Source organism: Marmota monax, unplaced genomic scaffold (genome assembly GCF_021218885.2).
Source record: "Marmota monax isolate L192 unplaced genomic scaffold, Marmota_monax_Labrador192_F-V1.1 WCK01_AAM20220418_F8-fsc00102, whole genome shotgun sequence".
Classification (NCBI taxonomy): domain Eukaryota; kingdom Metazoa; phylum Chordata; class Mammalia; order Rodentia; family Sciuridae; genus Marmota; species Marmota monax.
In genome coordinates this window covers 432,593-446,492 of record NW_026692494.1, presented here as the reverse complement: position 1 = coordinate 446,492, position 13,900 = coordinate 432,593, and the positions used below count along the sequence as shown (strand labels likewise).

Below are 13,900 nucleotides of genomic sequence, written 5' to 3'. Positions count from 1 at the left end.
CATCTGCATCACATTCTTCCAGAAAGGGTACAGAAGCCTCAGTGATATACATGTTTGTTGTTTTTTTTTTCATTTACACCTTGAGGAAGAGATCCCTAAGGAGTCTCCAGAGCAGAAGAATCTGATCTCAGTACCTTTGACATTCATTTGGTATAGAGTTTGGACTTGGCAGCAAAGCTAAACATGTATACCTGTAAATGGTGCCTCTTGCTTACATTAGTTTTGTACATTTTAGACTTTAATTCCTTATCATGTTTCACTTATAAACTTAAAGAGTGGTCTTTGCCAGTGTGGAGAGAGGGAGAAATATAGAGATTTTAAAATGGGTTCAAAGTTTCACTTTGGGAAGCAGAAATTTTCTGGAAATAGATGTTGATGATAGCTGAACACCAAGGTGAAGGTGATTAGTACCGTCAAGTGAGCAAAAAAGTGCTGAAATGGCAATGTTAAATGTATATTTCACTATAAAAAAGAATGGAAAAATACAAGTGGGCTTTAAAATAAAAAGAGAAAGAACAAACCAAGTGAATAGTACAGGGGCCAAAACTTTGGTCTTCAGCTCTTTTTCCCTCAACTACTATTAAGAAATACTTAGAGATTGGGATTGGGGTAACATGGACCAATTTGGCTAATGATCACCTCTGTGCATTGAACCTCCAAGGTCATGTTGTAATAAGAATCAGCCGTTGCCTCCAGTGCCTCCAGCCCTTCAGTCTGATGGCTCCAGTCCAGTGGGATCCATACTTGTGACCACCCTCCCAGGGTTGCATAAGGAGGCTTACATCTTACCTTGTATTCACACCGAGCCCACAGAGAGAGCAGAGTCCTTCACTGGGCATGAGGTGTGGTATTTGAATTGCATTCCTCAGTCATGTCCCAGCAGAGAGGCAGCTTAAACCAGTAAGTGCTGAGGGAGATGATGGAGGGAGGGAGGACCATTGGAAATATTGTTTTCTCCTCATCAGGACAAACACATCACAGTGGGTAGTCAGAGGGGAGGCGAGTGACAAAAAATCATACCCATGATGAGTATGAAATTGTGTTCTGTGTTGTGTTTGGGTCCCAGAAGACTCATGCAAAGATTTGCTTTCTTCCTATACTTGCTGTGCTTGCCAGGCACACCTCACCCATGAACATTTAAATGGGTTCCCCAACAGTGTTTCCTAAGTACTACAAAAAAATAATGAAGGGGATGATGAGGAGGAGCAGGATGGTAGCAACCATCGCATCATGAACCATGTTTGAGGGATTCCTGAGTGTCAAGCTCTGACTTTTTATAGCTTGCTTCATTTCATTTAATCTGCATAGTTTCTCCCATATTGTAAGTGTCCACCTTATTTTCCATAAAATGAAAAAAAAAAACAAAGAATTTTTATGTAACTGCTATCAGACTGTTAGGTAAAACAGACTGAAGAGATTTTGAATGGGTCTGTCTGAATATAGACACAGAGCATCCTGCCAAGAGAATCCTGCTGGGTTTCCTCCTGACAACCCAACAGTAAATTGCACTTCTCTGTCACTCCAGGAAGAGACCCTTCGATCACTATATCCTTCACAGGGCAGAGCAGTGGCTGGCACCTGCTGCATCAAGTATAAGAGGGGTAGCTAAGATCATAGGCAAGGATCACAGAAAAGGTAGACAATCACAGTTCAGCACAGATTTCCCTCCTGACCCACTTCAGGATGTTTTGGATCTGTCCACAAACGCCTGCATTTTTGTAATCTACAAACCCACTTCAAAAGAATACTTAAATTCATATCTTGAAAGACTTGATTTCCTTGTACTGGGAAGAGTCTTCCAAAGTTCCTCAGATATCCCTGTCATCGAGACCTCTGAATATCTGCTTAAAACTTACTGATGATTGGAAAACAATGAAAACATTTACTGCTCTGGACCCAGACATCAAATATTAATTGTGAATCTGCCCCTCACACCTGTTATATCAGTGACACAGATAGATTTTCAGTATATTTTAGTTAATTTCTAGTTAATACAACTTCATTAAGGGTAAGTTAAATTTATATATGGGTATTCCCTGCATGATTAAGATGTGATAAATAGATAAAAAGGAGGAAAGGCAATTGATATAATAATAATAATAATAATAATAATTATTATTATTATTATTTTAATCTTCATACAATTTAACTAAAATATCATGATATTTGAAGTTATTGTTTTTCTATTTCTGTAATGGGACATTTTATTTTGTCCTTTCATAAGTGTAGGCTGTGTATCTGGAAGGAGATGCCGAATTCTTTTTTCATTTCTGATTCATCAGATCTTCCCTTGTTTGTGGAGGGAATCAAAAATAAAAGGAGGCATCAAAAATAAAAGGACTCTCTGTTAAATGTTGGGTAGTCGCTTCCTTGCACAGAACGTGTCCATATCAGTGTGGCTTCAACATATTCGGTGCTTTCCATCTGCACTTTTGTCCCTTTCAGGAAAGTCAGAAAGAACAGGAAACAAGAAATAATAGTTCTTGCTTATGTCTTTTATGCCTCATGGACACATGACCCTCATATTTTTTATTTAACAGCATCTACAGTATTACATTACTCAAAGGAAATTGCAGAGGTATGTATTAGCATTAAAAAGGAAAGAGGGAGAAAGAGAAGTAGACAGGTGTTCTTTATGTTAAGCTAATTCATATTTTTAAGTTCTATCATTCCAGGCTTCCCTGGGTTTTGAAAATTGTTTGAGTCAATTAACTTGCCATTTTCATAAGATTGGATTTCTTTGTTTGGAAAGACAAGACAATAACAAAATGTATGTTAGTTTCCAAACTTTCCTTTCATGGCTTATATGTGGAAGACATGGGTGTGTTTGTCCCTATTTCTTTAAGCAGTGTGCACCCAGACAGCTGGAAAGATGTGCACACATTCATCATATAGTTGCAGGTTAATGATCCAAGATTAAATGTTGATTTCCTGACTCTCAGATCAGAGTACTGTGTTCTGTACTGGAGCCAAATTAAAATATTATTCCCTTTATAAGATAAAGTTTCTTGATCAATAATCCTGCAAGGATTATGACCAGATAGACATAAGCAATATTTATAACAGTATAAACTAAGAGTTATAGGTTGTGTTTGACTAGAACTGATTTTGTTTGTTTTGTTACTGAGATTGAAACCAGAGGTTTTCACTGAGCTACATCCCCAGTACCCCTTTCTAATTTTTTTTTTTTTTAGAGACAAGGTTTCACTAAGTTGCTTAGGGCCTTGCTAAGTTACTGCGGCTGGCTTTGAACTTGCAATGCTCCTGCCTCAGCCTCCAAGCCACTGGGATTACAGGAGTGTGCCATTGTGCCTATCCTAGAACTCATTTTCAATTGACACACCAAATATGGGTGATTAATAGTTAAATAGGGTTCAGAGTACTGTGTTCTCAATACCAGAGAGTACTCTCAACTCTGGCCTAGGAAAGAACACGAAGAACTTCACTTGAAGATGCTCTGATTATGTTAGTGTTTGTCCAATGCCAGGGCATCATGATATTTTAAAATAATCATAGCTAAATGCAATGATAAACAAGACTTAGAAACACTAGACTGTGCAATTTAAATAAAATAATTGTAAACTATTCTGCAGTCTCACAATAAGCTAGGTAATTATTGTCCCCATTTTAGACATGAACAAATGGCCCAGGAGGGTTTATTTTATTTTCTCTACTTTTTTCTTCTGCTTTTTTTAATGATATCATATTGTGACCTCATAAAACAAATAACTCTGAGTCACCTTACAGTAGCTGAGGTAAGAGAATTGCATCGGAGTTCCAGGAAGTAAGGACATTAAAATTCTATTACATGGCATAAGAAGAGTAGTACTAATATTTGGGCTTGGGGGACATTCCTGATGCAAAAATTCTCAACAATATGTAGGAGAATTTATGATCGGAAATATAATGACCAGTGGAAAATAAAAGTTTTTTAAAAGCCAAAGAACATCTTCCTCACTAGATATTTTATTGAGATTATAAGGGATCAATATAAATAAACCAACATGAAATATAAATTTCTAGTCTGCTACTTAGTATTTCATGGCTGTTTCATCACTGATAGGTTCAGTGCACACAAAGCCTACATTTGAGGTCGATGATGACATTGCTTATGTGCATTTACCTTATTTATTAAAATTTGAAGTCTACCAGGCTGAGTATACATGTTCTATTTTAAATATTTTTTAAAATGCAAATAAAATTTGATAGAGGGATTCTTTCACAAATGAGGGAAATAAAAAAATACCAGAAGCCAAAATAGCTTTGGGATAAATCTGGAACAAATTTTCTGATATAAACCAATTTAACTTTAGTGTTGATATAATGTAGTCTTTATTTTAAATATTCTAAAACAAAGGAATGTGTAGGATTGTTTGAATATGTGTTTCCTGCTGTTTGTTTACTTTTTTAATATCCTCTTTTCTGTTTCAAAAGGTGTCCAAGAACTAGAGAACCACAAAATCTAACAGGTATCTCAGAATTCCATCTCTTGGGACTTTCAGAGGACCCAGACCTTCAACCCATCATCTTCAGGCTGTTCCTGTCCATGTACCTGGTAGCAGTGCTTGGGAACCTGCTCATCATCCTGGCTGTCAGCTCTGACTCCCACCTCCACACCCCCATGTACTTCTTCCTCTCCAACCTGTCCTTGGCTGACATTGGTTTTATCTCCACCACGGTCCCAGAGATGCTGGTGAACATTCACACTCATAGTGGAGTCATCTCCTTCGTGGGCTGCCTGACTCAGATGTCTCTTTTTATCCTTTTTCTATGCATGGATGATCTGCTTCTGACTCTGATGGCCTATGACCGGTTTGTAGCCATCTGTCACCCCCTCCATTATGCAGTCATCATGAACCCTCGCCTCTGTGTCAGGTTAGTTTTGGTGTCTTTCTTGTTTGGCCTTTTGGATTCCCAAGTGCACAATTTGATCACTATACACTTTTCCTACTTTGAGAATGTGGACATCGCTAACTTCTTCTGTGACCCTTCTCAAGTCCTTGGTCTTGCCTGTTCTGATACCTTTACTGTAAATATACTCATGTATTTTGTTGGTGCCATCTATGGTTTCCTTCCTCTCTTAGGGATCATTTTTTCTTATTACAAAATTATTTCCTCCATTCTGAGAATCCCATCCTCAGGTGGGAAGTACAAAGCCTTCTCCACCTGTGGCTCTCACCTCTCAGTAGTTTGCTTATTTTATGGAACTGGCATAGGAGTGTACCTTTTTTCCAATAAGTCATCTTCCACCAAAAAAGGTACAGTGGCCTCAGTGATGTACACTGTGGTCACCCCCATGCTGAACCCCTTCATCTACAGCCTGAATAACAGGGACATTAAAAGTGCCCTGTGGAGGCTGCACAGGAGAGCAGTGTGATCTCAGGTCCTCTGGAATCCATTTGGAATGTATGCTGGCAACAACAGAACTAAACTTCCAGACATTAAATCTACCACATTGGTCACATTATATTTTGTAGTTTGATAGCTTTAATTTCTCATCATGCTTCATAGTAGAAAGAAGGTTTCCATGGCTGGGGGAGGAATGGGAAGTTTTAAAAATTGGTATAAAGTCTCAGTTTTGGAAGGTGAAATAGTTCTGGAGATAGAAGGAGGTGATGCTTGCACAAGGAAGTGCCTATAATCACTGCCACTGTTTATCTGTATTTTGATATTTTCAGTTTAGATGTAAAAAGAAGATGGATCCTTAGGGAAAAAGAGAAAATCAGAAGTGAATAGTACACACAAACTTTCTCCTGAGTGTAGGAAGAACCCAAACTTACTGTAGACATTCATTTTCGCTTCTTCCTCCACTAATAGGAGGAAGTCCTTTGAGACTTGAATTTTGTATATCAACATGACTGAGTATGAGCTCTGTGTGTTGGGCCTCCAAGGTCTTACAGCAATAAATAATAAGGCCGTGACTCCACCCCTTCCTCTGGACTCCCAACTGCGCAATTGGATCACCGTACACTTATCCTACTTGAAGAACACATTAAGTGCTCGGGGTGGAACCATTTTTTACCCTCATGAGAACAAACTTTTTAAAATGTAAATAGATAAAATGAAGACCAGTAGAGTAAAGTAAGGGGAACAGGTGGAGGGAAGAGGGAAGGGCAAGGGGAGGTACTGGGGACTGAAGTGGAGAAAATTATATTGCATGCATGTGTTTTTATATCAAAAGAGCCCAGATATTATGTATAATGTAACACACTAATAAAGGCATTAAAAAGGTGGAAGAATACCAACATGCACATTTCAGATATGAGTTTTGTGGACTTTATGTATTTGGATATGATGGGGATACCCCTACTCCCCCTAGATAGCTTAACCCCAACAGGAAAATTTGGATCCCTGAAATCTGTTTCATATGTACTCCAAAAGGATTATGAAAATAATGCTGAGAAAGAAGAAGAGGATGATAGTGTCCCTAATGTCATGGACTGACTTGGAGAGAGTCCTAAGTGCCAGGATCTGATTTATATATTCTCTATAACTCATTTCATTTCATCTGCATTAACTTGCCCAAGTCTAAGCTTCTATATTATTATTATTATTGTTATTCAGAAAAGAAGGAAGCACTGCATTTTTATGTAGCTAATATGAGGTGGTTTGGTAGAATATTGATAAGGCACATTTGCATGGTTTGTCTGATTATAGACACAGGGCATCAAAGCAGGAGAATTTTGGAATGCTTCCTCCTTGACAACCCAACCATTGGTTTCACTTGCCTGTCTTTCCAGAAAGAGACCCTTTTCTCACTGTGCTATTCCTTTTAGAGGTTCCTGGTACAGCACAGCAAGAGAAATAGTCAGCAACTCCTGAGTAAACTCTGGGAAGGATGACTATAGATGACAGATTTCCATCACATGAAGATTGGATACACAGTGATTAGCACAGATCTCTCTTCTTGCAGCTGCCTGTGTCCTCCTCTGGTCTCATAACCAGCCTGCTCAATCTTAAGAGGAGACAAAAGAGATGTTATACAAACCTTCTTTAAAGTCAGTGTCATTCATTCCTGGGTCCTAAGATGTCATGTAATAATAACGACAACGTTCAATTATTCAAAGATTAACACAGGGATCTTAATGAGCAGACAAAGAGAAAAAGGAAGCCCAAAGATTGTTTTTTTCCCAAACCACAGTTAAAAAAAATAAAGGACAAGAATCCCCCCTGCATTATGCAGTCATCATGAACCCTCATCATTGCTAGTGTGAATGAATTTCTAGATCAGCCTTTTGGACTACTGTGGCATAATTTGAGTGTCTTACAATTTCCTAACTTCAAGGTTGTGGAAGTTGCTATTTTCTTCTATGACCCTTCTCAATTTCTTCATCTTTTCTGTTCTTATACATTTATCAATAATGTAGTCATGTATTTTCTTGCTGCAATTTCTGGGTCTCTGCCTATCTCAGAGATCTGTTTCTTTTACTATAAATTTTTTTTCTCCATCAACTTGGAAGTCTAAAGCCTTTGCTCTTCTGGGTCTGACTTTTTTGCTTGTGGCTATTTGTATGGCAAAAACTTGGGATGCACCATGGTTCTGCTGTATCACAGTCACCTAAAAACAGGGCAGCAGTTACAGGGATGCACACTGTTGTCACCCCTCTGCTGACCTCCCCTTCATCTATACCCCAAAGAATATGTTTCAACATGGTCGAAATTACAGACATCAAACTACAAAAATAGAGGTAGCCCGGGTTGGGGGAGGAAGGAATGGGAAGATTTTTAAATGGACACAAATGTTCACTTTCAGAAGACGAAATATGAATGGAGATGGATGACACTGATAGCTGCAGAATAATGAGACTGGGATCCATGGCACAGAATCCCATTTATATGTAGAATTAGTTAGGTGTTAATAAAGGGACCCAAGAGAAGGGAATATTGTAGACAATATTCTGCTGAATGCAGGAAATATCCACAACCTTTTGGGCATTCATTACTCTTCTTCTTCCACCACTAATATTAGGAAGTCCTTGGAGATTTGGAGAGCATGAACCAATTTAGCTAATTATAGCTCTAAGCATGGAGCCTCCGTGCTATATAGTAGGTAAAACTTCTCCTGCATCCAGGCTTCAGCATGATGCTCCAGTCCAGTGGGCTCCACACATCAGATCTCTCCTACTGTGGTTTTCTGAATTGGGAAGTTGCTATCTTACACTTATTCATATCAATCCTGAGAATCAAGTCCAAGCCTCAGGCAGAAATTTGGCAGAGGTGACGTGTTGGATCCTCAGACCTTGGTCATGACCCAACAGAGACCCAGCATCACCCAGTAAGTGCTGAGGGAAATGATAGGTGCAGGAGGGATTATGGGTCCTCCTCACTAGGACCAACAGGCAATTTTGTAGCCAGAGAAGAGGCACCGATATGCAAAATTTTAGCTTTGAGGACAGTGAAGTTTGTGTTCTTGGTCATGTTCAAGGTCCCCAAAATCTTATTCAATGCTTTTCTTTCTTCCCATAGATAGCTCACTCACTGTCTAGGAGAAAATGGGCCCCTTTCCACTGTTCTATAAGCACTCCAAAAGATTAGCAAGGGGACCATAGGAAGCAGGAGGAGGAAGACACCAACCACAACATCATGGAGCATTCCCGAGAGCTCTTTAAATCCCAGGCACTAGTTATGTTGCTTGTTTACATTTCATCTGCACAGCTTTTCTGTTGTTATAAATGCCCACATTATGATTTTACATAAATAGAAAGAGACAGCATTTTTAGTAACTTGCATGAGGTTTTGAGGTAGGAAAGAGTGAGTTCTGTTTTCACCAGCCTGTCTGATTATAGACAGGACATCTTGCTCTACAAATACTGGCAGGATGTCCCCTTGACAACCCAAATGTCCTTTTTATTTTGTGTCACTCCAGGAAGAGATGCCTTGCTCTCTTGGTTCTTTTTAAATTTTTTTTCCTAATCTGCTAGATCATAGGGCAGAGCAGTGGGTGGCATCAGCCATCCTCTGTTGGAAGCACAGCCCCAGTCCATGGGCACAGATCACGAAAGAGCAGAAAAGTAGGGTTCAGCACAGACCTGACTCTTGCCTAGTCCAGGAGATCCCTGCAGCTGTGCACACCCTCCTGGGAACTTGTACTCAGCCCACCCAAACTCAAAGACCTGAAGTCAGGGCTTGATTCCATTCCTAGGAAACTAGAAACAGCTAAAATATGTTTCTCAGATATAGGTTTAGTTAAAGGTCTACATCTGTGCTTCAAATTTCTAAGATTTGGGAACAATGAAAGATTTATTGCATGGGACTGAGAGGCTACAAATTTAATTTTCTCTCCTTTTGGCACCTGTTTATTTCTGAACACTGAGGCAGAGTGTTATTATCTCTAACTCAGCATTGTCATCTGAGCAGACATCTACCTAGTCCATACAGCTGCAAGACAACAGATTAAGCAGTTGCTCTTACTGTGATCCGTCATAAGGAAGGGAAAATCTAGATATCAGTATTATAAATTCAATCTTGTACCACACTTCCAGTCTGAAGTGAAAATTCTCCTATTTCTATAACAAGACATTTAATTTTTCTCCTTTTATAAATATTAGTTGTATATTTGGAGAGGAATAATAATTCCCCAGAGCCTATATCTTCTAGGCCCAGATGAGGACTAAACAACAAAAAGCTCTTTAAATATTGAAGAGACCCTTTCTTAGTTCACAAACCTCGACCATAATCAGTGCAGCTTCAGACACTTGGAGTTTTCCTCCTGCACTTCAATCCCTTTCAGGAGTGTCCCATGGAACTAGAGACAAGGGCTTGACTTGGGACATGATACATGTCAGGGCTTTGTATCATTCCAGTATTAGTGTTTTAACATTCACATTCATTGGTAACTCACTATTCCCATAATATTCTGTATTTAAAAAAAAAGTAACCACAATGACCAAACCGTTTTAAGTTCAGACTTCACTTATATGACATGTGGAGACAGGTGCTCTGCCCCTAGCAGTGGGTATATAAGTTGATAGAGGTGGAGAGTGTCACATACACCTGCATCCAGCCACAGGTAAGTGACTACTCATGGAAATGGTGATTTCCTGACTCCCACCCCAGGCACCATCTCCTCTAGTGGAGTGAAATAGAAATGTGATTCCTGAGAGAAGATGGAATTCCTTGTTGATTCTTTATGAGAGAATTATGAATTGATGCCCTGTAAGGAAGTGTTGATGGTATATGTTAAGGATATTAATAATAATGCCTGCCTTTAATTGGGACACCAAATATAGGTGTTTTGCAGTAAAACTGAATATACATCAGTTGTTGGAAGTCACATAACTATCCTATACCCTGATGATGCATGAGACTTTTCAGTAGTGTGATGTGGAGACAAGCAAAAGAATTTTGAAAAATTTTGTGTCCTAATAAAGCATTGATAAATGAGGCCCCTCTTTCAGGTAATTGTGTGCATGAACTAAAACAGTTCAGGCTAATATTTGTACTTGGCAGATTTAAAACCACATGCCAAAGTAAATAGTAAACTAGTAGTACATTTTAGGTAAAACAGGTAATTCACACTGTTTACATGAGCTTTAGGAACTTTTAGGTAAGTTTTAGAAAAAAAAATTTTTTTACAGAGACCTAAGTCAATACTGAGATGGAAACATTGATAGGAAAATCTACCCATCAGATTCATGACAGAATTTGCCTTTGGGGAACAGGTGGATCTTGCAAATACTAAGCGTTCAAATTCAATGTCATGATTCAAATGTGTGTAAAACATCAGGCCTGAAGCATGCATCATTAAATGTTTGTATTTTAATGTAGGTAGTGGGTACTCTTGGTAACAATCTTAATGAAACATTTGATAAGTGCCTGGTTTCTAAGGCAGTGATTCTCAAAGCTGATGTAGTAAAGGACCCTGGAGACCTTCACATACAGACACTCCTGATAGAATTGGTTTGGAGTGAAGCTACAGAATCAATATATAATAAAATATCCATAGGCAAATATATTGATTAAAGAAACTGAGAAACATAACCCAGACAACTTGAAAGATTTTTCAAAACCTTTTATTTTATGATATAAAATTGAGACCAACAAGGTAGAAGAGATCAGGGCAGTAAGGAGGGGAGGGCCAGGGGATATTGGGAAGTGAAATTGATCAAATTTTGTTAGATGCATGAACCAACGTACAGCAATAAAACTCAGAATTCTGCATAATTAATGTGCACAATGAAAAAAACATCATCTAGGATTCCTTTATGGCACCGTCTGGTCCTACTGCCTTCATAATTATTACCATTTTAAAGATGAGGACAGTGTCTTGGCATTGTCACATTATTTCAGGTACCTTTCTCTTTTGTATTTTCCACAAGGAAATCATAGTGTGAGTTGACAAAAAATAATGTGCCCAGGTTGTCTTCAAGTAGCTGAAGTAGGAGAACTACAATTTATGTATCAGGCAGAATTGATGTGAAACCAACTAACTCAGCCTAAGAAGGTTCCTACTTCCAATTCACATTTATGATTTTTGGGTCTACTCTTAGCTCCAAATTTTCAAATGAAAAAGAAAGGTTCATGATCAGAACAAATAACAAAGCAGGACTGGCAGGCCATTATAGAATGCAGAATCAAGAGGGAAAAAAATTATCTTCCTTTGAGATAGTATGAGTTAAACAACAACAAAAACCAAAACCACCCAAAATTTAAAAACAAGTTCCAAGTTTAAAAACTTTAAAAAAATTTTTATTTGTTTTAATTAGTTATATATGACAGTAGAATGCATTCATACACTTTGATAGATCATACATAGATGGGATATAGTTTCTCATTTTCCTGAGTGTACATGTTGAAGAATCACATTGGTCATGTAGTCACATACATATATCCAGTAGTAATGTCTGTTTCATTCCACTATCTTTCTTATCCCCACATCCCATCTCCGCCCCTCCCATCCCTTCCTTGTACCTAATATACTGTAATGCTATTCTTCCCTAGTTTCCCTGCCTTATTAAAAAACAAGTTTCTTTACATTATTTCTTAAGCTTGACTTACAGGTGCAATATACGCTAATGTCACATTTACAGTAGTGACTTCATATTATTATGTGCATTTACCCAAATCGTATTTGTGAAAATTTGAAGGTTATAAAAGCTGGAGTATTTACATTAAATAATTTTTTAAAAAAACAAAATATATTTCCTGGGCATATATGTTCACAAAGGTGAATGACATTTAAACACAAGGGTGATGAAAAACTCCTGTAAGATAATTGTCAAATATCAATGTTTTGTAATAATGAATTGATAAAATAATATAGTCTTAGCTCTGATACCATATTGACAAACATTTTAATAAAGGGAAATTGTACCATTGCCTTAGAATAAAAAGTTATATTTGACAATTTCTTAAATTCCTCTGATGATGGACTTTTATCCAACAGTGGGAAAGATATGTCTTATGTTTTACTTTTCTAAAAAGAGTAGTTTGTACTTTGTTGTGTATGAGGATTTGTTATCTGTGACACTCTTGGTCTTCTAATATTGCTCTGCTTAGTATAAATAAAGCAGGTGTATACAGAGCATGGTAAATAACAGCAACCATTAATGGGAGAATTCTCTGAAAATTGAGTTTGTTAAAAGACAGAAGTATTTCTGAAGATATATAAAAAGAAATATAAAAACTTCATATGTGAATACAGAAATTCTAAGCATATAAAGAATACTGAAACCTGGCATGGTGGTGTACCTGTAATCCCAGGGGCTCAGGAGGCTGAGGCAGGAGCATTGCCAAGTTTAAAGCCAGCCTCAGCACTTTAGTGAGACCCTAAGCAACTTAGTGAGGCCCTGTCTCAAAATAACATAAAAAGGGCTGCAGATGTGGCTCAGTGGTTAAGCACCCCTGCATTCAATTCCTGGACACCCCCCACAACAAAGAACACTGCATTACTATTATGTTCTTTCCTTAATCTAATCTTTATTCATTCTTCCAATGCTTATTTCTTCAACTCAAAAGGTGTCCAAGCAATATAAACCCCCCAAACCTAACATCTGTATCAAAATTCCATCTCACGGGACTCTCAGAGGACCCAGACCTGCAGCCCATCCTCTTTGGATTGTTCCTGTCCATGTACCTGGTCACAGTGCTTGGGAACCTGCTCATAATCCTGGCTGTCAGCTCTGACTCGCACCTCCACACCCCCATGTACTTCTTCCTCTCCAACCTGTCCTTGGCTGACATCGGCTTCATCTCTACCACGGTCCCCAAGATGCTCGCGAACATCCAAACTCACAGCAGAGCCATCTCCTACGTGGGATGCCTGACACAGATGTCTCTTTTCATCATTTTTGTCTGCATGGATGACATGCTTCTGACTGTGATGGCCTATGACCGGTTTGTGGCCATCTGTCACCCCCTGCACTATCCAGATATCATGAACCCATCCCTCTGTGCCTTCCTGGTTTTGGTGTCATTTTTAGTTAGCCTTTTGGACTCCCAGATACACAATTTAATTGCATTACAGTTTACCTATTTCAAGGATATAGAAATTTCCAATTACTTCTGTCACCCTTCTCAAGTTCTTACTCTTGCCTGTTTTGATTCCTTTAACAGGAGCATAGTCATTTATTGTCTTGTTGCCATATTTGGTTTTCTTCCTGTCTCGGGAATCCTTCTCTCTTACTCTAAGATATTATCATCAATTCTGAAAATTCCATCCTCAGGCGGGAAGTACAAAGCCTTCTCCACCTGTGGGTCTCACCTGGCAGTTGTTTGTCTATTTTATGGAACAGGAATTGTAGAGTACCTTGGTTCAGTTATGTCACATTCCCCCCAAAACAGTGTGTTGGCATCAATGATGTACACTGTGGTCACCCCCATGCTGAACCCCTTCATCTACAGCCTGAGGAACAAGGAAATTAAAAATTCCCTGAGGAGGCTGCACAGGAGAATAGCTTAA

At 38.5% G+C, this 13,900-nt stretch overlaps 2 protein-coding genes across 2 annotated transcripts; both read left to right on the top strand.

Annotated features, from left to right (window-relative positions):
• Positions 1 to 4,135: 4,135 nt before the first annotated feature.
• Positions 4,136 to 6,066, top strand: LOC124092239 (olfactory receptor 7E178-like). The gene has a single exon (XM_046443711.2). The coding sequence runs from the start codon at positions 4,547 to 4,549 to the stop codon at positions 5,375 to 5,377; it is 831 nt and encodes a 276-aa protein (XP_046299667.1). The 5' UTR covers positions 4,136 to 4,546; the 3' UTR covers positions 5,378 to 6,066.
• A 6,862-nt stretch (positions 6,067 to 12,928) lies between these two features.
• Positions 12,929 to 13,900, top strand: LOC124092314 (olfactory receptor 7E24-like). Its single transcript, XM_046443773.1, has one exon. It carries the CDS (start codon positions 13,070 to 13,072, stop codon positions 13,898 to 13,900), a length of 831 nt encoding a protein of 276 aa, XP_046299729.1. The 5' UTR covers positions 12,929 to 13,069.